General features: G+C 35.4%; 1 protein-coding gene across 5 annotated transcripts in view; it reads right to left on the reverse strand.

Moving 5' to 3' along the window:
• Positions 1–26,864, reverse strand: part of LOC150101139 (uncharacterized) — a 916,744-nt gene that overhangs the window by 564,695 nt on the left and 325,185 nt on the right. For all 5 annotated transcript variants that reach the window (XM_090401523.1, XM_090401522.1, XM_090401520.1 and 2 more), the window contains one exon: positions 24,255–24,314. In XM_090401523.1, the coding sequence (XP_090257649.1) occupies positions 24,255–24,314 (60 nt within the window). The remainder of the gene's footprint in view (positions 1–24,254; positions 24,315–26,864) is intronic.

Consider the following 26,864-nt stretch of genomic DNA (forward strand, 5'->3'; position numbering starts at 1 on the left):
ATGTCCTCTAGGAGATGTGCTTTACATTATGAAAAATACTAAGGAAAGTGATCTGGAGCTTACTCCACCTTTACTACGAGTTGTCCATAAGGTTGCTTATGCTTGCATTGGCCGAAACTTTTAGTTTCTATATATTTGGCACGAAACCCTTGTAATTTCTATATTCGGCTTCAATATCCACTTAATTTGTACCATCATGTATTATATTTGCAGTGTTTTTTCTTTATGTTTCATTGCTTGTTTGCTGAGGTCTGGAGAGTCATTTTGCTTGTTATCATAGAATTTATGCCAATAAAAAAATAAACTAAAACTGTTCAAATGACTCTTGATAACTTCTTTGATAAAAAATTGCAGTAAATAATGTAGGTACAAGCATTTATTAAACATTTACTTTGCAGCCATTTTTTTATCTTTCTTAAAAGAGTACCATATAAAACGAATTATTAATACAATAATTCATCATGGACGAATTGTAATTTTTACCATTGATTATTAGATTTGATTAACGTGATTTTGATATACGTAGTAACATCGAGGGATTAATTAACCGCGTTAATCAAGGGATACCTGTATTTTGTTAACAACAGCAATATCTGAGCATATTCCAAAGGTGAAAAGGCTAAATATGATTGGAATAAAATGAATAAATGAAAATATTAAGTATACAAACTAAGAAAAAAAGGTTTTCTGGAATCAGCACAAGATGAAGAATAAGAATCAGGTACATGAAGAGTAAAAAGAATAGGCCAGGGAGGTGACTCACGGAGTAAGGACAGCAGAAGTGCAGTATGATCAGAAGTTAATCAAACAAGCAAAGAAAAATCCTAGTGAGTTCTTTTGATATGCAGCAAGCAGAAGATGGGGAGAGAGAGAGAAAGGATAATGAATAAAGAGAATGTTAGTTGATGACAGTGGTACGGTAGATTGATAATTAATGCAGAAGATATAGTTGAAGCATTCAATGAGCAGTTTATTGGGATATTTCATCCTTATTAATGTAACACCATGAGAAGCTGAAGTGTAGAGGGCATGGTGGAGGATAGACTGATAATGAGTCAGTGGGAAGTATATGAAGAATTAAAGGAACAATGCTAATAAGCCAATAAGACTTGATAACATATCACTGCATGTCTTGAAAGAAAGCTACAAGGGGTTAATGGCACCCTTGGCATACCTGTTTAACATTAGTCTTGGGGCAAGTGTCAAATGAGTGGAAAGAAGTTAATGTTCCACTTCACAAAAGGGGAGATAAGACTGAGGCTACAATTCATAGGCCTGAGAGCTTCAAGTGCTGGAGAACACTAGCATTCCAAATTCGTATGTTGAGGTTTAAGTGCAGTGAAGAATTCATGTTGGAGGTTTAATGGAACATTATCAGCACTGACAAAGGATTAAAACTAATTTTAATACTTCCAATATTTTGTCTCCGTCACAGAGACATCTTCACGGATTGCAAAAAACTTTTTGTAACAACACACACACAAATACAATACAATAGCGAGTGAAACTAAAGTCCTATCTACAGGTGGCTTAGGATGTAAAGAGGGATCTCTGATGATTAACCACCTTACCGGCCATTATGGATCAAATACGCAACTACATACGCTTCGTATCCATCATATATTTCAATGTAATATCAATGGTATTACAATTTTAATATGCACTTCGCATCCATGATAACTTGAACGTCTATAGACGTCTTGGCCGGTAGCGTGGTTAATGTTTCCCAAATTTCTGGGAAATCTTACTAAAATCTTACTATAAATAATGCAGACATATTGGCCAGCTTTGACATCATCTCATTGTTTACCAATATTCCCCTAATTGACACCGTAACACTCTTAAAAAACGTTTTTCCTTCTGATATCTTAGAGCTCTTTTCCTTTGCCATCAACTCTGGTTATTTTTCTTGGAAGAACAAAATTTACAAACAAATGGAGGGACCCACCATGGGTTCCCTCCTCTCACTCCCTCTTGCCAATTTTTACATGGACAATTTTGAAAAACAAGCCATAGACTCTTCCCCCCTCTAAAACCTTCTATCTGGCTAAGATATGTAGATGATATGTTCTCTATTTGGCCTCATGGCTCAGACACATTACATTCCTTCCTCTTTCACTTCAATAGTCTACATCCAAGAATCCAGTTTACGATGGGAAAGGAAAATAACAATAGTTTACCCTTCCTAGACACCTTAGTAACACGCCTTCCTAACGGTAACCTTTCTTTCTCTGTATAGAAAACCTATTCATACGGCAGATACATTCACAAACTCTCCCACCACCACCGCTCTCAGCATATGGCATTATTAAAACTCTAACCAATAGAGCCCACAATCTTTGTTCCAGTGAAACTGCCCTTTCAACCGAACTGAAACACATACACAACACCTTCCTTTCTAAAGGCTACAGTGACTACAGAATTAAAAAAATAATCAAGTCCTTCCCCATTCCCTGACCATCTCTTCAGAAGGACTTCAGAAATTCCATCACCATACCTTATATCTGTAATACATCAGAAAAAATAGCCAGATCATTAAAAAAGTACAACCTCCATACAACTTTTAAGCCCCACCGTAAACTTGCTACCCTTATCAGTTCCACCAAAGATCAGCTCCCTCCTCTCTAAGTGCCTGGAGTATATAGATTACCTTGTGCCTGTAAACTGACTTACTTCAGACAGACAGGCAGATCAGCAACCATCCGGTTAGAAGAACACAAGTCATACATCTGCAATCACGATTATGGTAAATCTGGCCTTGCTTACTATGGTGGAGCATGGTGGTTTTTTTCAAGGAGATCATGTGGGTTGTATCCAAAACATGGTCTGCAAGGCCAGATTTACCATAATTCGTTGAATCTGCACTCAGGAATCAACCTAATTTAAACAAATATGGTTGCATTAAACTATGGGAAACATTAATCATCAGAGATCCCTCTTTACATCCTAGGCCACCTGCAAATGCCCATAGAGGTCACATCATCTAGAGAGAACTTTAGTTTCACTCACTATTGTATTGTATTTGTGTGCGTGTTGTTACAAAAAGTTTTTTGTAATCCCTGGAGATGTCTCTGTGACAGAGACGAAATATAGGAAGTATTAAAATTAGTTTTAATCCTTTCTCAGTGCTGTTAATATTCCATTAAACCTCCAACATGCATTCCAAATTGCTTTGTTAATATAGCAGTATTCTCTAGAATGGTCAGCATGAGTCTGTAGAGGGGATGTGACATGAGGTGACAAATTCACCAAATAAGAAAGATACATGTATCACAGTATGTGTATCTTGTATATATGTACATTACTTGTTTTTTAAGTCCTTTGATAGACTGCCATACAGCAAGCTGGTAATTAAATTGAAATGGTTAGGGTTGGATGAGGGACCAGTATATTTATAGCTGGCTGTCAGATAGGTATGAATGGGCTGTGTATGGAGGAGTGATATAGCATGCTGGAGGGATGCGTTTTAGGACGTCATAATGAAATTATGACAGACTTATGAAAATATGCAGCTGTTTGCAGAATGTAAAGTTGGAAAGAAATATGATAAACTAGAGCAGATGTTGGGGGCCTTATAGGAGAATCTGAATAAATTGTGCGAGTGGGAGAGGGGCTGTCATTTCAGTGTTGCAAAGATCAAGGTCTTGAAATTAGGTAGGCAACGATGAGATGCAGAGATGCAAAAATTTTGAAGGAGGTAGAAGAGAGATCTAAGAGTTGTGGTAGACAGAGATGAAGTTTAGGGATCACTTAGTCAAAACTGTGAGAACATCACAATGATTATGTTAAGGATGAGGAGAACCTTACCATGCAGAAGCAAAGAGGTTACGGGTTCCCTTGTGCAAAGTTTTGATCAGGCAGCATATTGAATATTGAGAGCAGACCTAGTCAGCTGGTCTTTGAGTACACCTTACAGAGGGTGCAGAGACGATTCACATAGTCAGTGTCAGGTCTTCAGGAATATGAGATGTGAACACAGATTGGGGAAAGACAAATTTCAAAGCTTGTAAACAAAAGCAGGAGAGGGATATGATTGGGATATATATAAGTTGGTGAGGGGTTTTAATAGATTTATTCAGATGAGGTTTTCATGGAGGATAGAGAGAGAGAATAGAAAAAGAGGCCATCACTTGAAGCTGTATAAGGGAGGAAAGCAGGAGCAGTTTTTTTCGCATGAAGAGCAGAGTGTGGTGAGTCAGGAAACTGCAGTCAGGTTTAAGATGTGGTTCAATTACCTTTTTTTGCACGATAGTATGTACCTCTGCTAGGATTTATTGATTTCATCAATAAATATTGGCTGCATCAATTTCCTGTAGTCCTGTTAACACAGTAAGCAGCTTCTATTATATAGTGAAACCTGTGGAGTATTCATAACTAAACATACCCACATAAACCACATTAATTAAATTGTTTTTAATAAGTAAATATTTCATCCTAAATATGTTAGGACATCATCAGTACAGTTATTTCAACAATACTAGGAATAACATACAGTTAGGGCACAGGCTTACAATGGAATCCCACTATGAGTGCAGTAGCATATTATAGAATTAAATTAAAATAAAATAACATATATAAATTTATTTTACATAATTAAGGATGACAATTTCCCAGACTTGAGAGATAGTAAGAAAGTCATTACGGTTTAAGTTGGGTCTGTGACGTAGGGCTTTAGCACTTTCTTTATATAAATGCTCATGTTTATATAAGGACCTATGTAGAAGTTTGGTGTTTTTCCATTTGATCCTATGGTTTGGGTTTTCAACTCCATGTTGTGCGAGGCGTTTTTCAATGCCTCGCACAACACAGAGTTGAAAACCCAAAGTTGCAATTTGAAAACCATGAAGTTGCGATTTGTGCGGTTTGATAAGATGGACATGTCTTGATGATCAGAGATGAGCTCATGAATAGATCTTCCTGTCTGTTCACAGTAAGACATCTTACAGGAACATGGAACTTCGTAAATGACAGGTAGCATCAAAGGTGAGAGTTTGCCTTTAGGAGAAGGTAACAAATTGTAGATCGGGTTGATTAGTTTGTAGGTAGCAGCAAGTTTGTATTTCTTCAAGATTTTTGACAGACATTCAGAGATGCCTTTGACATATGGTATGAGAATCCTACAGGCTTGTTCTTGTCTTGATGCATGGGAAAGTGACTGATGATTTTGTGGGTTGTTTTTGGATTGTATCCATTTAGTATGGCTGTACTTTTGATGATTTCCAATTTTTGGTTCAAAGACTCTTTGGAGGAGCAAAATCTGTGCACTCTGGCTACTAATGATTTAATGATGCCATATTTTTGAGATGGACGGTGAGCAGATGAATTGTGAATGTAATGGCCTGAAAACGTCGGCTTATGATTTTGCTCCTCTGAAGAATCTTTAAACCAAGAATTGGAAATCATCAAAAACACAGCCATACTAAATGAATACAATCCAAAAACAACTCCAAAAATCATGAGTCACTTCCCCACACACATCAACCTAGACAAGAACAAACCCATAGGATTCCCATACCGTATGTCAAAGGCATATCCAAACGTCTATCAAAAATCATGAAGAAATATAAACTTGCTGCTATCTACAAACTAATCAACCATATGTACAATTTGCTACCTTCTCCTAAAGACAACCTCTCACCTTTGATGCTATCTGGCTTTTACAAAATTCCATGTTCCTGTAAGATGTCTTACTATGAACAGACAGGGAGATCTATTAATGAGGCATCTTTGAACATCAATTTTATTATCCGTCTTATCAAACCGCACAAATCTGGCCTCACACAACACAGAGTTGAAAACCCAAACCATAGGGTCCAGTGAAAAAACACCAAACTTCTACATAAATCGTTATATAAATATGAACGTTTATATAAAGGAAGTGCTGAAACTCTACGTCACAGACTCAATTTAAACTGTAATGACATTGTTACTATCCCTGAAGTTTGGGAAATTGTCATCCTTAATTGTGTAAAATAAATTTATGTATGTTATTTTATTTTAATTTAATTTATTTTGTATCAGATATATTTTAATTTAATTCTATATCACACTACTGCACGCACAGTGGGATTCCACTGTAAGCATGTGCCCTAACTGTATATTATTCCTAGTATTGTTTGAAATTACTCTACTGAGGATATCCTAAGATACTTAGGAAGAAATATTTACTTATTAAATAATTTAAGTACTGTGGTCATGTGTGTGTATGTTTAAATTATGAAAACTCCACAGGTTTTGCTATACAATAGAGTTTATAGAATTACTCAGGGATGACTACCTAAAGCAAAACATGATGGAAAGGACTTGTGGTATAAGAACATTTGATCTAGTAACAGCATCTGAGAATCTCTCTATAAATTAGAATAAATTACATAGGAATTAAATGAATGAATAACATTTTAAAGTAGAATCTGCATAAAAAGAGGATATTGTGGATCCAATATCATGAGAATAGTGATGACAAGACTCTGCCACACTATCAAGAGCAGGCCAGGAGAATGACAGCCATCATTAGTAAGGCTAAAATCAGATCAAGAAAAGAAGTTAGCCTTTTTATTATTATTATTATTATTATTATTATCCCATGGTATTATTACATGAGATCATAGAGGTCAAGTTCATGTATTTTATACAGCACCTTTTCTGGGTTGTTATAGAAGAAATATTCAAACATTTGGAAATATTCATACAGTTTAGCAAATGCATTGGTGATGCTTTCTCGATGTTACAGATTTTGCAGGTGGGGAAGACTTATGCCATTGCTAAACTTGATTGGTCTTGTGGGTAGGTCTTGAGATGAGAGATCATGGTAGTGGCACTGCGATTAAACTTGGAGTTGATGGTAGCGCCTGGATTTTCTGCTGAGTATCAATGGTGAGTCATGTCCTGAAGAATTGTTCTTTTTATGTTTTCTTTTTGGGTGGTTTTAAAAAGATCGAAACCTGTGGTATCACTTGATGTTGCGGCCATTTTTGCTACTTCATCTGCAGTTTCGTTTCCCTTTAATCCCATATGGGATGGGATCCATTGGAAGATTATTTCAGAACCCTTATGTAGTTTGTTTATGTTTTTTACTATGTCTCTAAGTATTTCTTGATGGCTAGTATAGCAGTTCTTAATAGCTTGAAGGGCTGCTAAGGAATCTGTGAAAAATATAAACTCCTTTGGGTTTTGTTTGTCCAAATATTGCAGCGCTGTGTTAATGGCTATTAATTCTGCATGGTATGAGTTGCATCCAATACTGTTAGTTGTTTTTAGTTCTATATTATGAGAGCCATAGATCAGTACGCCACTCCCAGAATTGCCATTTGGATTTTTGGAGCCATCTGTGTAGATCTTTATTGAGTCAGGTCCATATTCCATTATTTAGAAGTTAGCTTAACATCCCAAAATAAACAGTGTGTGTGTGTGGGGGGGGAATATTGTTATTATGTAGCATTTACTGGTTTTAAGAAAGACATTACAATGTACAAATTATATTAATTAAAATAATTACTACTTCTAATATTTCAGCAAAGTCAAATTGGCATCGTCATGGAACAATGTACAGATAGATACATGCATGCAGGCACTTAACTAGGTAGGTGAGACTGAAGCAGAGGCATACAAAGGTAGAAGTACTGTTCTAAATAGCACCATCATGTGGGCTAGATTGGGACTAAAGGCCTGAGGATGAGAGTTCTCATATCTGAGGCAGTTTTTATGCATCCAAATTTACTGAGGTTTGAACAGTTCCTTAAAGCAGAGGCAGATTCCAGGAATAGTCGCTTGTATTTATGTTTGCTATAATGATGTAAGGTGACCTTTTACCAGCATATCTTGTGACAGGTGTCCATATCATGGTTGGCAAGTTCAAAGTGCCCATAGTGATGGAACCAGATGTAGTCCTTATGTTTGGAAATTCTGATGTTGGATGCTCTGCCAGTTTGACCATATGAAGATAACTTATGGCTGCATGGTATGTATGCACCCAGAAGGTCTAAGGACTGTAGCTGGTCTTTGTGGAAGCAGATAAGGGACATCAAATTTTTGTATTCTCTGTAGGTGGTCATAAGATTATATCTTTTTAGGATCTTGGCCAGATTTTCAGATGTGCTCCAGATATATAGAATGGTGATGGAGGTAGAATGGACTGTGTTTTTAGAGGGGGGAGGGTAGTTTTGTAGTGTTAAATTTTCCTGATTTGATGGTAATTATAGCTATTGGCTAAGAAGGTCATTGTGAATGTGGTTATTTTCAAATCACAGACTACTCTAAATCTATTACCATCTCATATACTGGGAGAAAAGTCTGAAAAGCTGGCCAAGATCCTAAAAAAGATATAACCTTGTGACCACAGAGAGATCATACAAAACACTGGCATCAATTATTTGCTTCCATAAGGAGCAGCTACAGTCCCTAAAGCTACTACCAACAGTATACAAAGCACTTTACAGCTGTAAGCTATCCTACATGCAGCACAATCAACATCTTGATTATTAAACATAAGGACTACATCCAGTGTTGTCACCATGGCCACTAGGGACTCGCAAACCATACTTTGGATGTCTACTACAGGCTATGATAGAGAAAGGCCACCGTGCATCATCATCACTACAAATATAAATACAAGTGACTATCCCTGGAATCTGCCTCTGCTTCAAAAAAATTATCCAAACTTAGCTAAGAAGGTCATTGTGAATGTGGTTATTTTTAAATTACAACTACTTTAAATCTATTACCATCCCACATGCCTTAACAAACATGGATGCATGAAACTACCTGAAATCTGGGAAATGCTCATCCTCAGGATAGCAGCACAAAGGTTAAGAACACCCAATCTAGCCCACTAGATAGGGCTATTTAGGACTGTAGGCCTACCTCCATTTGTCTCTTCTTCAGTCTCGCTTATCCAATGTAGTGTGGATATGCTTATCTGTACATTGTTCTCTGATGATGCCAATTTGACTTTGTGAAATACTGAAATTATTTTAATTAGTATATCTTCTATATTGTAACATCCTTCTTGAAACCAGTATGAATAATCAATGTAGCATGTAAAAGAAAGAATAAGCAATGAACAATAAACTTAGTGAATACAAATGGTAGAAAACTGTTAGATATACAAGGAAACAATTGAGTTGTTAGTAGGGTATATATTGTTCTGCAGTTCCACTCAGTACATTATTACCCTAAGTGGATGGAGAGCAAGATAATTCCATTATACAAGGGTGGTGCCAAGACTCATGCACGAATTAAACACCAATTAGTATCTTTGACATGGTTATCAAACTACATCAGAGACTGAAAAGCTGGTTAGGTATTTCCTCCAAAGTGGAAAGACAACAGTAGGATCCTCTATAGAGGATAGTGCATTTTTGTGAAAGGTAAGTTATGCTTCAGCAATATGCTCATATTATATAAGAGAATGACAATAGAGAACTGGATAAGGAGAATGGATATTTTGTTAAGGTATTTTGAAAATTTTCACATTGGAGGTTATCATAGAAACATAAAGTGATGAGTTTGCAAAATAAACTTGTGATATAGACTGGAGAGTGGCCGATTGACAAGTTATCAGAAAGCAATGTACTGTGCTTCCGAGACTATGAGAAGGAGGGTAACTAGTGATGTATCACAGGGTTACTTGGAACATTGGTGTTTAACATGTATAAGTATGAGCTGCCTCTGGTCTCACTCACTACTGAGTAAAAGCCTCTCCCTTGCTAATAGGGAGGAGGATTCGGTCTACCTCTCCCATGATGACCCAGTCCATCATGGAGAGTGCATATACTGTATGTATGTATAAATGTGCATGAACAAATGAAGGATATCACAAACATCCATGCCCAAAGCAGGATTTGAACCTGCAACCCTTTGGCTGGAGAGTATATATACTAACCATTCAGCCAACTAGGGTGGCTATTTAACATATATATTAACAATACTGGGGAGGATCTTGAACAATTTCTGTTATTTGCTAACATGATACATTAAGGGGAGTGATAAGTAATGTGATGATACAGGACAATTTGAACAGGTGGGTCATATGGATAAATGATAATGAATATCAGTTTTATGTTACCAAGTGTAAAGTTCTGCACTTTTGGATGGAGAATATTATAGGCAGAATATCATATTAATGGGAATTTATTGGCAGTAATCAATGAAGGTTTTTATTGTGACTAGAAAACACTAAATATTAACAAGGATTTTTTTTTATTAGTCATTAATATGAAACATAAACCAACTAGTTTCACTCACAGAAAATTAGCAGCTTCTTCAGGGTTTATTAGCACAAAAATTAATATAAAAATAGAAGTTTTTTTTTTTTTTTTTTTTCAAACAGAGAGCATTCCATATCTTCAGATAAAGTGGTTAACCTTTCCAACCATCCATGTTCAGAAGAATCCATTCTAAAGAAAGTATTTGACTTTGCTGTGACTTCTAGTCCTATTCCAAAAGTTGATTTTTTGATACAGTGTAGAAAAAGGCATTTGTAACTTTCCATTTGATTTAATAATGATGATTACCAAAACCTAACATCACCACTTCAGAAAAAATAGTTTGTCTCTATTCTATTCTTAAGAAGAACAAAAATATTGTAATTGTAAAAGCAAACAAGGGGAAACACAACAGTGATCATGAACACTTAAGATTATAGTGAAATTTCTAGTTTACTCTTTGAATCTTCCACCTACTCAATCCTAGATCCTACTTGGGCCACCCATGGTGGCCCAAGATTTACTACAAAAACTTAAATCACTACATCCTGTTCCTCCACAACTCTATGGCTCTCCAAAGATACACAAAGCTGACATCTGCTTGAGATCAATCATGAATGGCATCAGCTCTCCAACTTATGCTTTACTGAATACTCCAACTCATCTAGAAACTGTCTAATATAGACATTGTCTGACATCCTTGCAAGTCTTGACATAGTACCAATCTTTACTAATCTTCCAGTGGATGATGTGTCAGAGGTTGCTGGAGATCTTTTCCTACTGGACAACATAACCAAAAGAAATTGGACAGGAGACAGTGTTTGAACACTGCCTCCTGTCCGATTTCTTTCACTAACAATGTTTTTCACAAAAAACAACAATTTGGATTAGCAATGGGCAGACTTTTATTTTCTCCATCAACAGATCACTCTATTAAGAATTTTGAAAAAAGTTATTCTAGCTCAAACTACTTTGAAACTAGATGTTTGGTGAAAATATGTCAATGATGTCTACGGCTATTTTTCATTCTCTCAAATTATTTAAATCTATATTTAATTTCATATTAGAAAAGGATGGTAAACTCCCATTCCTAGATGTCCTCATTATAAAGAAACATGATAATCATGTCACTCTATATATCATAAACCTACTCACATGGAATATCTTCATGCTTCATTCCTTCACCATTCTTCCCAAAAGCTAGGTATTATCCACATCCTCAAGAACAGAGTATGTTTGATTTTACAAATATACTCAGCTCTTTCTGAGTAAGTCTGTAAAATCAACTTAAGACAGAACTTCAGACTCTTTAATTTATTTAATGATTATCTTAATGATTATCCAAAAAAAAAAAAAAAATTTTATTTTATTTTCAAACCATCCCATTCCCCATAATCAGAACATCCAGTACAGAAATTACATCACAATTTCCTACATTGGCAATCTATCCCTTAAGGTTGCTTCTCTTTTCAAGGTTCATAACATCTAAGTGACTTTCAAGCTAATTCAAACTGTTCATAGCCTTCTCAGATCTCCTACAGCTGTGGTGGCGAACCTATGGCACACCCGAGAATTTTGCTGGCACGTCAACGATTTACATATGATATCCTTTTATATGCTTATAAATTATTCCACCTTTTTTTTTTAATTGTTACAATACATAAGTTAAATTTTGTTTTACAGGAGAGAGCAGCTATGAAGACATGAATTGATTGGTGCAGTATTAACAAAAGATCACGTGACCTAAAGATAAATGGGACCGACAATTTTTGAATTGAAATGCTAATTCTCTTCAACCAAATTCCATAACATCTGCAACTGTCATAACATTCACTATATATTTCTTAGTTTTAAGACATTCACGATGGGATGTCATTTATCGTTTCGACAGAACTTCTCGTTACCAGCAGGCTCAACTGACACAAAGTTTCAACCCTTGGTTGATTTTTATTGCTGCTTGTTTGCATTTGAGCTGGAAGGGGAACTCACACAAGCATTATATGGTATGTTTCAATTTGTGGTAGAATTTTATTTGAAGTTAGCCTTTGTGATCTGTCATAAGGCTTAGTTGTGAGCTCTTTGTCTGTAAATGAATTCAAGAAGAGATATGACAGATATTGTTTTGCTAGTTTGGGTCTCCCGCGATGAGTCTACTGACTCCATGGAGATACCCGTAATAATAATAATAATAATGACATCGAGAATTTCAAATGCAATCAAACAAACACTTATTTCATGTAATTGAAAAATTGGACAATAGTTTTAGTTAGATACTGTGTTTCCGGTGCAATATATGGTTTTGCTTGCCTATACAGCATAGTTTCTGTGAGAGGGGTACAAGTGATTCATTAGTTAGCACCGTTTTTATTCCAGTTGTCTCTAATTGCACTATTTGTTGAGAAATATATTACACAGACTGCAAAAGCTTCTGTACCTTATTCAGGGATACAATAAAACTTTTTTTTTTTCTTGCATATACAGCATATAATGGCTGTTGGGGATGTTGTTTTTTGTGTGGGAAGTATATATGCAAAATCTTTCAAACCTTTCAATGTCTTTTTTCATAAAGTGAAATCAGGGGTGCCAGTTATACGCGAGGCAAATTATATTCGACAGTAAACGTTTGCCAACATCCTTCTGCTGCTTCCCCTGCTCCGCTGACTTCTATGGTGAGTTACAATGCATAAATATTTTTCGCACTACCATTTTTTTTTTTTCAAACCAACATCATTAAAATCAATTTAATAATACAATAATCAATTTTATACTGAATAATATTATACATTTTTGGTGATCAGAATGAGATATGTCAATGAAACTTACCAGAAGTTAATTTAATGATGTTGGCCTGAGGAAACTACAATATTGTAGCATTAGTCCTGTGATTAATAACTAATTTAAATGCGTACTTTTATATTTGTCAACATGCTACACCATATACATTAAGTGTATTAATACTCTTTATGATTATGCCATAATTAATTATTAATACTTATTTACTAAAATAAATATCCAAAAGGCTTCACATCGATGATACAAAATTATATAAATTAAGTGGATATTAAATCCAACATTATTTCAAAGCTGACTATAGAAACTATAGAAACATAGTTTCATGCGAAATATGACCAGAGATCTTACGGGAATACACTCGCCACCATACGAGTTGCCCTAGCCGCTAGAACAAACTGGTAGTATGGAGGGGCGAGTGTATTCCCGTAAGTTCGCTGGTCAAATTTCCCACGAAAATTCTAGAGTTACTGTAGTCGACTTTGATATAATATTGGAATATCCACTTAATTTATATAATATTAATACTTATGTTAGTTTAATGTAAGAACTTTAAAAAAATGGGAACAGTATTTACGAGTAAGTCTGTCGGGACTGAGCCTTCTAATACAGTAAGAATAAATAAAAATACAACCTTATAGAAAAAGAATTGAGAACAACAGTGATCCTTAGGATTCCCTGACTTTTCTCTTTTCTAATCGCACGTGCGTTCATTATGCATTTCGCACCGCACATCTGCCAGTATGCAGAAATAAGCAGCGGCAAGTGCATTATTGTTGTGTATTTGAGCTGTTTTGTTTTTGCTACTGTAAATGGGAATTATAAAGATAATTTAATTTAGGCATATAATAAAATGTTTATTTTTTTGAAAATATAAAAAATGCATTTGATTTAAGTTGCGAATTATTTTGTTACAGTTCTACTGAACATGGCTGGTGAAAATAAAAAACAAAAATTATCACAGTCAAGCAGCAGAGAGTTCTAAAGCTGGTGGACTGAAGAGTATGGCATGATTAATAAAGACAATAAAGCAATATGCGTTTTATGTTCCGGGACAGTTGTGTACAGAAAGTCGTCAATAAAACGGCATTATGAGACAAACCATAAATCGCTCCTTGAGAAAAGCAAGGACGAACAGAAAGAATTTATTGCACGGGCAATTAAAAATAGGAATATCCAGTCCACAACCCTAATAAAATTTATTGGCAGTCGTTCAAATATAACTGCTGCTAGTTTTTTTGCCTCAAATGTAATTGCCAAACACGAGAAACCTTTTAGTGATGGGGAATTTATAAAAGAAGCATGGTTAAAATGCGCACCAGTTCTCTATGAAGATTTTGAAAACAAGGAAAAAATTATTCAAAGAATAAAAGATATGCCTTTGGCTAGAAACACGGTGAAAGATAGAATCATAGAAATGTCTAAAAATATAACTTATCGGCAAAACACAGATATAAAATCTTCTGGTTTAATTTCTCTTTGTCTTGATGAGAGTACTGACATAACTGGATCAGCTCGTTTAGCAATTTTTATTCGTTATTGTGTTGGGAATAACATCAAAGAAGAATTGATAAATTTAACATCATTAGCAACAACAACAAAAGGAATAGATATTTGCAACGCAGTTGCAATGTATATGCACTTGCTGAAAGCGATATAGATCCCTCCAAAATTATATCAGTAACTACTGATGGTGTTCGCAGTATGAGTGGAGAGGAAAATGGGTTCGTCAATTTATTTACCAAATGTATTGGACATTCAGTTCTGGGTTTTCATTGTATTATGCATCAGCAGGTTTTATGTGCAAAGGCTAGTTTCAAGCCACTGGAAGATGTTATGAGCATTGTAACAAAATTGGTCAATTTTATATCGGCATGCACTTTAAATAAATGAAAATTTATAGAATTATTAAGTGAGGTAAACTTGGTGTACAATGGTTTACTTATGTACAACAACATTTTATTATGTATAACAACATTATAGCGCCTCCGTAGCGCAATTGGAAGAACGATGGTACATTGCGCCCTTCGATTGGAATAGGCCTAAGTTCGATTCTCGTCACGACGGGAGGAATCTTTATCTGGTCGATTTCAATCGATGGTGAGTTAGCCGATCTCATACGGAGGTAGCAGGGTTTTTTCTCCCGGAAACTCGGGTTTTTCATCCCGCATACATACAAATCGGCCCTTCAGAACACACGCAATTTACAGACAAAAATTACTAGTTGTGGTGGTGTTGGAAGTGGGCGGTAGATGGCGTTGATTCGTAGTAGAGGTAAGGTGTAGAGATAGTTGAAGATGTCCTCCTGCGATGAGTCTTCGGACTCCTTGGAGGTATCAGGAATAATAATAATAATAATAATAACATCCGATGGTTAAGTCATGGGAAAGTTCTTCAAAGATTTGTTGAGTGTTTAAATGAAGTCAGACTTTTTTTACATAATGAGAAAATCATTGAAAAATACAATCAATTAACGAACGTCGAATGGCTTTCGAAATTAATGTTTTTTACTGATTTGTGTTTACATTTAAATGTTAAACTGCAAGGTGTTAACAAGACAATTATTGTCATGTTTGATTTAATCAAAGCATTCAAAGCTAAATTACCAATTTTTAATCGTGACGTTATTTCCAATACCCTCCAATATTTTCCAAATACAAAAAAATTCTTTGCAGATCTAGAATCCCATGAAAAAACAGATAAAGTTAAATTGACAAAAGAGTTTTCTACAGTTATTCAGTCAATAATCAATTAATTTTCTTCAAGATTTATGCTGTTCAGGCAATTTGCAAAGACATCAAAATTTATTTTGCATCCGGACACAACATCAACAGATAAACTGAATTTGGAGATTTGCGAGTGGCTGAATTTGGAAGATATAGAAATGCAACTAATTGATTTTCAATCTAGTTCAATATGGAAACAAAAGTTTGTCGATTTGAGAAATGACTTGGAAATAATGGAAACTGATCGATTATTGGGTGCAATTAAAAAGAATGCAGAAGAGGAAATATTGAGAACTTGGAATGCCATTCCTGAAACATTTTGTTGATTAAAAAAACTAGCATAACTATATTATCAATTTTCTCCTCTACATATGCTTGTGAGTCATTATTTTTCTAAATGAATTTTATAAAAGACAGTTTAAGAAATAAAATGACTGATGAATCTAGTTCTGCATGTGTATTACTAAAAGTGACAAAATATGAACCTGATATAAAGCATTTGGCATCTAATGTACAACAGCAAAAATATCATTAATAAATTGATATTGATAAATTAATAAAAGGTTGATATTGATTTGTATAAGACAATGTGTATGTCAAATTATGAGTTCATTTTTATGAAATTCTATGTTAATTTTTAAACTTTTCTCAATAAAATTCTGCAATTAATTTTGTATTAATTAATTAGTGTTGTATTAATTAGTTGCTGATGTACAGGGCACGTCAGCAACTTGATTTGTAAACGTTTGGCACACGGACATAAAAAGGTTCACCGCTACTGTCCTACAGGATAGTACCTCCTTTTACAAACACCTGGGAGTCCACAGAGTACTATGCTTGTGATCTGACCTATAGAGGGCAGACAAGCCCTTGATTTCAGGTGAGAAAGAAAGAACATGCTAGATAGGTTGAGCATTAAAAAAAAAAAAAAAAAAAGAGAAAAATCAATTTCCACTATTTCCACTACACTGTATTTAGAAAAAAAACTTTTCTCCGGACTCCTAAAAGAATAAATTACAGTTATCCAACCAGATATCTCTCAAAAGAAACCAAGAACATATTTGATGACATCTGAAAACCTCTCATTAAATCTTTTAACATCTCAGATTTTAATCTTACCAAGAATCATTGCCAGTTTTTACATGATGATAGCTAACTCATACCACACAACTTTATGTTCTTGTTTAGGATGAAATTAATTATTTTTGCTTTATAATGATTTTTTTCAGTGTCTGGATACTACGTTTACGTCTTTGTGTGTGTGTGTGTGTGTGTGTGTGTGTGTGTGTGTGTGTGTGTGTGAGAATTATAAACCATGGAAAAGCCATCATTTTTTCTTGTGTGAGCAAAACTAACTGGTTTAAGTTTCAAATTTTATTATTTGAAATAATAAAATCCTTCTTAATGCTCAGTAATCAATAAAGCCAAATCAAATGCATGACTGATAAATGGTGTTTATTCACTAATTTTGAGTAATCTGTAATAATAATCAGTACTACAGTCAGTTTGTCCAAAATACAGAATATAACACAGTCAAAAGTGATCTGATATGTATCAGGTAAAGAAAGAAACAGATATCTGTTCTTGGTGGGATCAGCAAGAAACCTGAGAGTTTGTTACGAGGTAAAGGCAGAGGCAAGCTGAAATAGTGCCAATATTGTGGCTCTTCAGGAGGATTTGAATAAGCTGAAAGGTACGTGAAATGCATATCAGGTATCACATGAATGTAGCTGATTATAAGGTTTAAACTCTAAGATCCACAGATTAAGTTTGTATATTCATAGGTGAAACTATAATGAAGAAAGAGGAAGAGTCAAGGGAACTTAAAGAAAAGAAATTTGAAGCTGAGAAATAGACAAATCAGCCTTCAGAACACACGCAATTTACAGACAAAAAAATACTGTTGTTGGTGATGACGGGCAATAGATGGTGTTGATGAACTATCAACACGTTAGCACAAGAAAAGTATATTTAATATATTACCAGATATTTCAGTTTGAAAATAAACTATCATCAGTGGCTTGACAGGAAACAGTCTTTTACACGGTAGAATACAAACAACTGATTATTCAAAATTAGAATGAGCCGCGTGATTTTATATTGCTAATCATGATAACATTTCACTGAAGAAAGGTAAACATAAGAGTAGAGAAATAAATTACATGCATAAATTTACAATGGCATACAAAAAATTTAATTTATAAAATCATATTAAATATATCACTAAATATGAGGCTAATCTTCTTGAATGGCAAGCATTATCAAGTAGAGTGATGTGGGCCAATACTCAGAATAGGGAACTGGACAATGAGACTAATCTGTGCCTATGTTCCCACAGAAGGTTCTACTAATGTAGAAGTGGAGGAATTTTTTAAGGCTTTAGAGAAAGCAACTGACACAATGAAAAAGGAAAATTGGTCCTTGTTGGGGATCTAAATAGCAGAGTAGGAAATGATTATCAGAGAAACAAAAATATTTTGGAAAAATTTGGAGAAAAGAGCAAAGCTAATAATAATGGCAAATACCTGTTGGATTTCTGCTCAGGACATGGACTGGCTATTACTAACACCATGCTCACTCATAAAAACGTGCACAAATTCACATGGAGAGAAGAGGCAAGGAATAAGAAAAGTCTCACTGACTATGTTATTGTTGATAGTGATGTTTTCACCCTGGTGAAGGACACCACAATGTAGAGGATTTGAAATTGGAAGTGATAACTATTTAGTCTTGAGAAGGATAAAATCGAATTTCATATTATTATTATTCCTGATACCTCCAAGGAGTCCGAAGATTCATCGTGGGAGGACATCTACAACTGTCTCTACACCTAACCGCTACTACGAATCATCTCCATCAACGCCATCTACCGCCCACCTCCAACACCACCACAACTAGTAATTTTTGTCTGTAAATTGCGTGTGTTCTGAAGGGCCGATTTGTATGTATGCGGGATGAAAAACCCGAGTTTCCGGGAGAAAAAACCCTGCTACCTCCGTATGAGATCGGCTAACTCACCTTCGAATTGAAATCGACCAGATAAAGATTCCTCCCGTCGCGACGAGAATCGAACTTAAGCCTATTCCAATCGAAGGGCGCAATGTACCGTCGTTCTTCCAATTGCTCTACGGAGACGCTAATATAGACGCTAATATAGAAAAGAATAACATGAAAGAAAGTTTTAAAGCGAATAAAAGTTGAGCAGCTCTCAGATGTTAACTGCAGACTAAAATACACAAAGATTATTGAAGAAAAAATGAAAGAATTTGAGAACAGGAACCAACCCTTGGAGATTCAGTGGCAAGCCTTGAAGAAAACACTGATCGATTCAGCCAGAGAGGCATGTAGTGAAGTTGTCTGCAAGGATAGAAAAATCAGCACTCCATGATGGACACAGAAAGTTAAAGATGCAGTGAAGGAAAAGAAGAAAACATATCAAAACTTCCTGGCAAATAAGTCAGCTTGTGCTGACTTATTTGCCATTTTTTATGTTCTTTGCAAGAACATAGAAAATAAATATCAAGAAGGTGGCAAAATATTCTGGAGGTTCTTGAAGAAGCTTAGGAATGGAGGAAAGAGTGCTGTAAAAGGAATTAGAGATGATAAAGGTGACAGAAAAAGATATCCATGAAGTATGGAGTAATTACTTAGAAAAATTGCTAAATGAAACAAGCAGTGATAGCACTGTGGTAAAAAACACTCAACAGGCATGCAGTCAGGAATACATATCCATACTTGAAGTAGAAAAAAGCCATCAAAGGCTTGAAATGTGGAAAGGCAGCAGGAGTAGATGATATTCGACCAGAAATGCTCAGATGTTGGAAAGGAGATGTTGGAAAGGGTCTAAAGGCGAATGACTAAGGTAGTTTCTGACCTCTCGAATGTTGAGTATGAGGAAAGATTGAAAAGATGTAATTTGCAGAGTCTCGTGGAGAGAAGGAAGAGGGGAGATATGATAGAGACCTACAAGTTGGTAAGGGGTTGTTATAGGATCAATGGTGGAGAAGTTCTACAGAGAATAGTGGGAGATCAGGGGAGAACCAGAGGTCATCCCTTCAAACTGTATAAGGAGGGTGTGAGTAAGGGAGTGAGAGGCAGGTTTTTTTCGTGCAGAGTTGTGAGTGATTGGAATGCCCTGCCTGAGAGCGTGGTGTCTGCAAGTAGTTTGAATGTGTTTAAGACACGGTATGATGAGATGTGTGTGTAAGATAAAAGGACCTCCTAGATGAGTCTTTGACTCCATGAGGTCTTGTTTTAATAATAATAATAATAATAATAAGAGTGGTGGTATAAAAGTCTTATAGCTGCACTGCATAGTTCAGAAGGCGTGGACAGAGGGACGAATTCCAATGATTGGAATAGAGCTCTCATAGTACCCATATATAAGAAGGGAAATAAAACTGAATGTGAGAATTACAGATGTATTTCCATACTGAGTGTTCCTGGTAAGATTTATGCTAGTATACTTGAGAAACGGTTGAGAAGAATTGTGGAAGAAAAGCTTGGTGAAGAACAAGCTGGATTCAGGTCAAATAGAGGCTGTCAGGATCAGATCTTCACTTTATGACAAATAGTTGAGAAATCATTGAGAAATCAGTGGTTAAGTTGTTGGAGAAGCTTGTGAGAACTAGGATCTAGAGTTGGGTCGACAACAATGGTATAATCTTTGATGGACAGCATGGATTTGCTAAAGAGAGGTCATGTTTTAGTAATCTACTTACTTATTACAATAAAGTGACTGCTTCCTTGGACAGAGGAGAAGGATACACAGTAATATACTTGGATTTTGCAAAAGCTTTTGATAGAGTACCTCATGATAAGTTGACAGTCAAACTAGAGCAGATGGGGTTGGATATTAGATTAGTGCATTGGATTGGAGACTGGCTATCTGATAGGTATCAACAAGTTGTGTATGGGGGAGCAATATCCAGGAAAAGGAAAGTCACTAGTGGAGTGCCTCAGGGATCTGTTTTAGGGCCATTACTATTTAACTTGCATATTAATGATATTGGCGAAGATTTGGATGGAGATATTCAGTTGTTTGCAGATGAGGCAAAGTTGGGACGAACCATAAAGAGTGGTGAAGATGTTGTGGCCTTGCAAGAAGACTTGAATAAATTGAGTGATTGGGCAAGAAAATGGGGATGAGAGTTCAATGTTGCAAAATGTAAGGTTTTAAAATTTGGAAAACAAAGATGGGATGCAGAATTTATGCTTGGTGAGAATATATTGTTGGAAGTAGAGGACATAAGAGATCTGGGAGTGATAGTGGATAAGGATCTAAAATTTAGGGGACACATCGCCAAAATTGTGAAGACAACACAAACGACTTCTGGGAATGATGCAGAGGACACTGACATGTAGAAGTAGGGAGATTCTTGTTCCGTTGTTTAAAGCTTTGATTAGGCCACACATGGACTATTGTGCCCAAATTTGGTCACCTGATTTTCAGAAGGACGAAGAGATGTTGGAAAGGGTCCAAAGGTGACTGACTAAGGTAGTTTCTGACCTCTGGAATGTCGAGTATGAGGAAAGATTGAAAAGATGTAATTTGCAGAGTCTAGTGGAGAGAAGGAAGATGGGAGATATGATAGAGACCTACAAGTTGGTAAGGGGTTGTTATAGGATCAATGGTGGAGAATTTCTACAGAGAGTAGTGGGAGATCAGAAGAGAACCAGAGGTTATCCCTGGAAACTGTATAAAGAGGGTGTGAGAGGCAGGTTTTTTTCGTGCAGAGTTGTGAGTGATTCGAATGGCTTGCCTGAGAGTGTGGTGTCTGCAAGGAGTTTGAATGTGTTTAAGACACGGTATGATGAGATGTGTGTGAGATAAAAGGACCTCCTAGATGAGTCTTTGACTCCATGAGGTCTTGTTTAATAATAATAATAATAATCATGAGAATATAACAAAGATCTGTATTTAAGTTTTGTCGATTTGGAAAAGGCATATGACAAGGTGACAAAAGAGAAGCTATTCAATATGCTACAGTTATATGGTGTCAATAGGGCATTATATCAAGCAATACTTAGTCTTTATTTGAGTTGTAGGTCAGCAGTTAGAATTGAATGAAGTACAGGAAGATGGTTTAATATTAAATCTGGTGTGAGACAAGGATTTACATTATCCCCTCTGTTATTCATTATCTATATGGATCACATTATGAAGGAAAATGGTATTAAACATGATATCAAAATTGGAGATGTTAATGTCAGCTCTTTGCTTCATGCGGATGTTGTTAAACTTATAAATAAATCTGCTACAAGTCCGCAAGATTCTCTGACTAAATTGAATAACTGTTGTAATAGATATGGTATGAAGGTTAGCAATAAAAAGACAAAGACAATGAAAATAAGCAGAATCGTTGAAAATGTCAACTGTGTTGTGAACGGAGAATCTGTGGAACAAGTAAAACATTTCAGCTACTTTGGCACGATTTTTAATGAAGATGGTAAATTAAATATAGAAATTAGACAACAGAATCAATAAAGCTAGTATGGCAGGAAGTCAATTGAATAAATTCATAAGGAAAAAGAGAGAAATTATTCAAAACACTAAATTAGCTGTATACAAGACAGTGTTCAAACCAGTTTTAACTTATGGATCTGAGAGCTGGGTCAGAAGTAAAACACTTGACCAAAGACTAGAGACAGCAGATATGAGAGTCCTGAGAAAAATTAGAGGTGTGAACAGGTGGCATCAATGGTAAATATCCGGAGTGCATTATGAATCCAAATAATTTTACGATATCTTGTGGGAAGATGTAAGTAAGTAATTCTGAAGTCTCTTTGAGAGGTACATTTGTGAATAGAGATTCTACATCGAAGCTCACCATAAAGTCAGTAAATTGTAAGGAGACATTTTTTAATTTACTTAAGAAATCAGAAGAGTTTTTCAAAAAAGAGCAAGATTTGCCTATATGTGATTTCAATAAGTTCGCAAGATATTTGGCTATGTGGTAAATAAGGGAATCAATACAGTTTACAATAGGATGCAGAGTAATGTCTGTCTTGTAGATTTTTAGTAGGCCATAAACCTAGGAGGTCTTACAAAATGAATTTTTAATCTTTTTATGGTGTCTGCATCTAATCTTATAACTTTTAACTTGTGAGAACTGTCAATGAGTTTAAGGAGTAGTATGATAGACTTTGTGTTACCTAAGAGGAACCTCCCACGATGAGGGTTGATAGACTTTGTGTTTCCTAGGAAGGACCTCCCACGATGAGTCTTTTGACTCCATGGAAGCCTGAAGAATAATAACTTAATCTAGAAGGGAATTTAATTTCTTCAGTTGCCTGTTAGTGGGGTCATGATCCAGTTTTTGGTATGTTGAGGAATCGTGTAGTAAAAGAGAAATTTTTCTTTTGTAATTTGAAGAATCCATAATTACTATCACTTTTCCCTTGTCTGCTTTAGTGATAACAAGGTGACTTGTTTTTTTAGGAATGTAGAGCTTTCTTTTCAGAAGGAGATATGTTAGATGGGGGTAGCTTAGCTTTAAGCAGTGTGGATGCAACTTCTAGGCAGAGAGTATTAGCCTTTTCACTGAAGAGGTGACATAAGTTCTGTTCAATGTTAAAAAGGATATCTAAATATGGGATCTTTTTAGGGACTATAACGAATTCATTTCCTTTTGAAAGGAAAAGTGTTTCACTATCCATTAAAAAGGTCATCCGGACACATTGATAACCCAATTATCTGGAACATGGAAAGGCTTGATTTGACCAGTAACCTAGTCATGATGATATTTCACATGCAAATTTAAAATAAGGTTGAAAACAATTTCTTGTGAAATACAATACTCCACTACATAGCAAAAGGTTTGCTGCAGCAGGTGGCAATTAGTTTAAGAGGTGATTCAGCAAAACTTCTGGTGTCTATAGCAGAACCTTCCTGCCCCTCAAAAAACAAATCAGTCTCATAATGCCATGGAAATCTGATAACATGTGACAAAAAAAAAAAAAAAAAAAAAGAAGCATTTTCTTGTATCCTTGTTTTTTTCCATGTTTGATTTATTCTTGTATCTTATTAACCTTGTATTCTTATTTTTTTCTCTATGTTTTTAGCTTTTGTTTGGAAGCAAGCTAAAGTTTGCATACAAAGAAGCTTTACAATTACCTGTTTAGGCACTAAGAGCTGAGAGCAGTTACCCTTATTACAAATTTTGCAAGTACCGAGAACTCAATAAAGGTTAAAACTAGTCTAGGAAGTGAGTCACACTGTAATGTAGGTCAACTCCCTAGGATGTGTGCTCTAACTCACAAATATATATGCAATTAACAGACACAACATACAAAACATATCATAGTAGAATCACTGGCTTAACAGCTATTGAGAAGTTAATTTTCTACATAGGCAACAAAAATCACCAAAGGAAATAATTATCACAATATTTTTTTTTCAAAGAAAAGTACAGTTTTAAATTATTTACTCATATTTTTAATTCAGAAATAAAACTTAGCCATTGGGATATCAAAAGAATATTTTTCTTATATTATGAGATTTTCAAAAGTTAACATTTATGTTGTATTTACTTACTACCACAGCATCGCCAGGAATACCTGGAGGGCCCCGTGGTCCAGCTGTTCCTGGAATTCCCTAAAAGAGCAAATGACATTTGTATGAAACACAGTAATGATTACAGTTTTAATCATGACTTAACTTATATATAGGTTATATACAAGTTAAATTGGATATGTGTAAAAATTTGCACATGCAGTAAAATCACAACTGAGCAACTTGTTTATAGAGGCTAACATGAAGTCATTAGCCTCTATATACAAGTAGTCCAGTTGTAATGTTACTGCACGTTCAAATTTGTATTGGTTTACACTTGGAAAAAGGATTAAACCAAGAATATAATTTCTTGGCATCTTTAATTTATAATATAACCAAGTGAAGTAACTTTCAAACATCTTTCTCTAATCCAAAGTATTTGAGTTATAAGGTGTAACACCTTTTAATTACTTGGATATGGAAATATGACTTCTCCATTACTTCAACCTTGTTATCATTTCTGAGTCTGGTCCCCACTGATGAGACCTCAATAAAGGTTGAAACTGGTCTGGGTAGTGGCCCTTCCCATAATGCATAGCATTACACATATCTGTAAGGATATGTGTAAAAATCTGCACATGCAGTAACATCACGACTGGGCTACTTGTATATAGATGGTAACATGAAGTCATTAGCATCTATATATTAGTAGTCCAGTTGTGATGTTACTACACATGTAAATTTTTTATTGTCTTATGCTTAGATAAAGGATTAAACCAAGAATATAATTTTTTAGCATCTTTAATTTATAATATAACCAAGTGAAAAAACTTTCAACAAATTATGACAAAATAAAATTAAAATAATTTAATAAACAATTACAGTTGCACTCAAAAGTTTGGAAGGTGCAAATATTGATATATTAATATTTGACCTCGAATGCTTCAGACCAGTCGTAAAGAATGAACTTGTCAGTCATATAGTTTGATCGGAAGCACAGTGCAAATAGTTCAGTACCAAAATTTATGTTTAGATATTTTTTCTGAATTTTTGTTATTTGTTGGGTTTATATATATTTTGATAACTTATTATTATTATTATTCAGGCCTCCATGGAGTCAAAAGACTCATCGTGGGAGGTCATTCCTAAGAACATAAAGTCTGTCAAGCCTCATCGAGGGGAGGTCCCCCCCTAAGAAACACAAAGTCTATCATACCACTCCTTAAACTCATTGACCGTTCTCACCCTCACCACTCTATCAGGCAATGCATTCCACGGCTCAACCACCCTCCATGCAAAGAAACCACTCCTCACCCTCTTGCTCACAGTTTCCTTTCGTAACTTCCAGGGATGGCCTCTTGTCATCACTCCTTCCCGCTGTTCAACCACGTGAAAGAACTCCCCACTGTCAACCCTGTAACCACCTCTCAACAGTTTAAAAGTCTCAATCATATCACCTCTCCTTCTTCTATCCACCAAACTCTGCAGTCCACGCTCCCTCAGCCGATCCTCATAACTAACATTGTACAGTCCCGACACCATCTTTGTTATCCGCCTTTGTATCCTTTCCACAGTTAATTTATCCTCTTCAAATCCTGGGGACCAAATCTGAGAACAATAGTCTAAGTGTGGTCTGATCAGAGACTTATACAACGGAATGATAACCCTTTTATCTCTGCAGGTCAGTGTCCTTCTCATAATTGCAGCAATCCTCTGTGTTACCTTCACCACCTTTGCAATATGTCCCCTAAATTTCAGGTTTCAATCAATCATCAACCCCAGATCTCTTGTTTCCCCAACTTCCTCCAGTATAACTCCTCCAATAGAGTATGCAGCATCCCATCGATGTTTCCCAAACCTCAAGACCTTACATTTTGCTGCATTAAACCGATACACCCATTCATTTGCCCATCTATCTAGCTATTCAAATCCTCTTGCAGGGCTACCACATCTGCACTATTACTAATAATCCTTCCCAGCTTCGCATCATCCGCAAACAACTGAATATCACCTTGCAATCCACTGGCAATGTCATTGATATAAAGGTTAAACAATATAGGTCCTAGTACTGAGCCCTGTGGGCCCCTACTTGTAACCCTCTGTCTCCTTGAAACTGCTCCACCATACACAACTCTGTGATACCTATCAGACATAATTAACACATTTTATTAAATTACTGTTTTTAATAAATATAATATTGGTTTAAGAATTATTAATTAAAATATTAGTTTTAGTTTATAATATAAGTTTAAGAATATCAATTATTAATAAGCCATGCTGAAGACCAAAGAACACTCTGCAGATCTTAAAGAAGCCATAATTTGTGCTTTGCAAGAAGGATTCACATGAGCAATGTTGCAAGTGATTTTGGCACATCACAACTAGTTGTAAATGTTCAGAATCGACTTTATAAGGCCAGAGGAAACATGAACATAAAATTTAGACAAGGATATCTATGAAAACAACTACTAAAGAAACACTTATTAAAAGGCTATCCGAGGAAGATCCTTAAAAGCCTGCTACAGCTATTAACAAAGAATTACAAGAGAAGTGTGGACTAAATATGCATTTTTTGAATGTAAAATGACATCTTAAAAAACAAGGTTTATTAGGTTGTCAATTTAGTAGTGAGCCACTTATTTCTGCAAACAA

This window comes from Typopeltis vanoorti, chromosome 12 (assembly GCF_054136105.1).
Source record: "Typopeltis vanoorti isolate ZY-2024b chromosome 12, IOZ_Tvanoo_1.0, whole genome shotgun sequence".
NCBI lineage: Eukaryota > Metazoa > Arthropoda > Arachnida > Uropygi > Thelyphonidae > Typopeltis > Typopeltis vanoorti.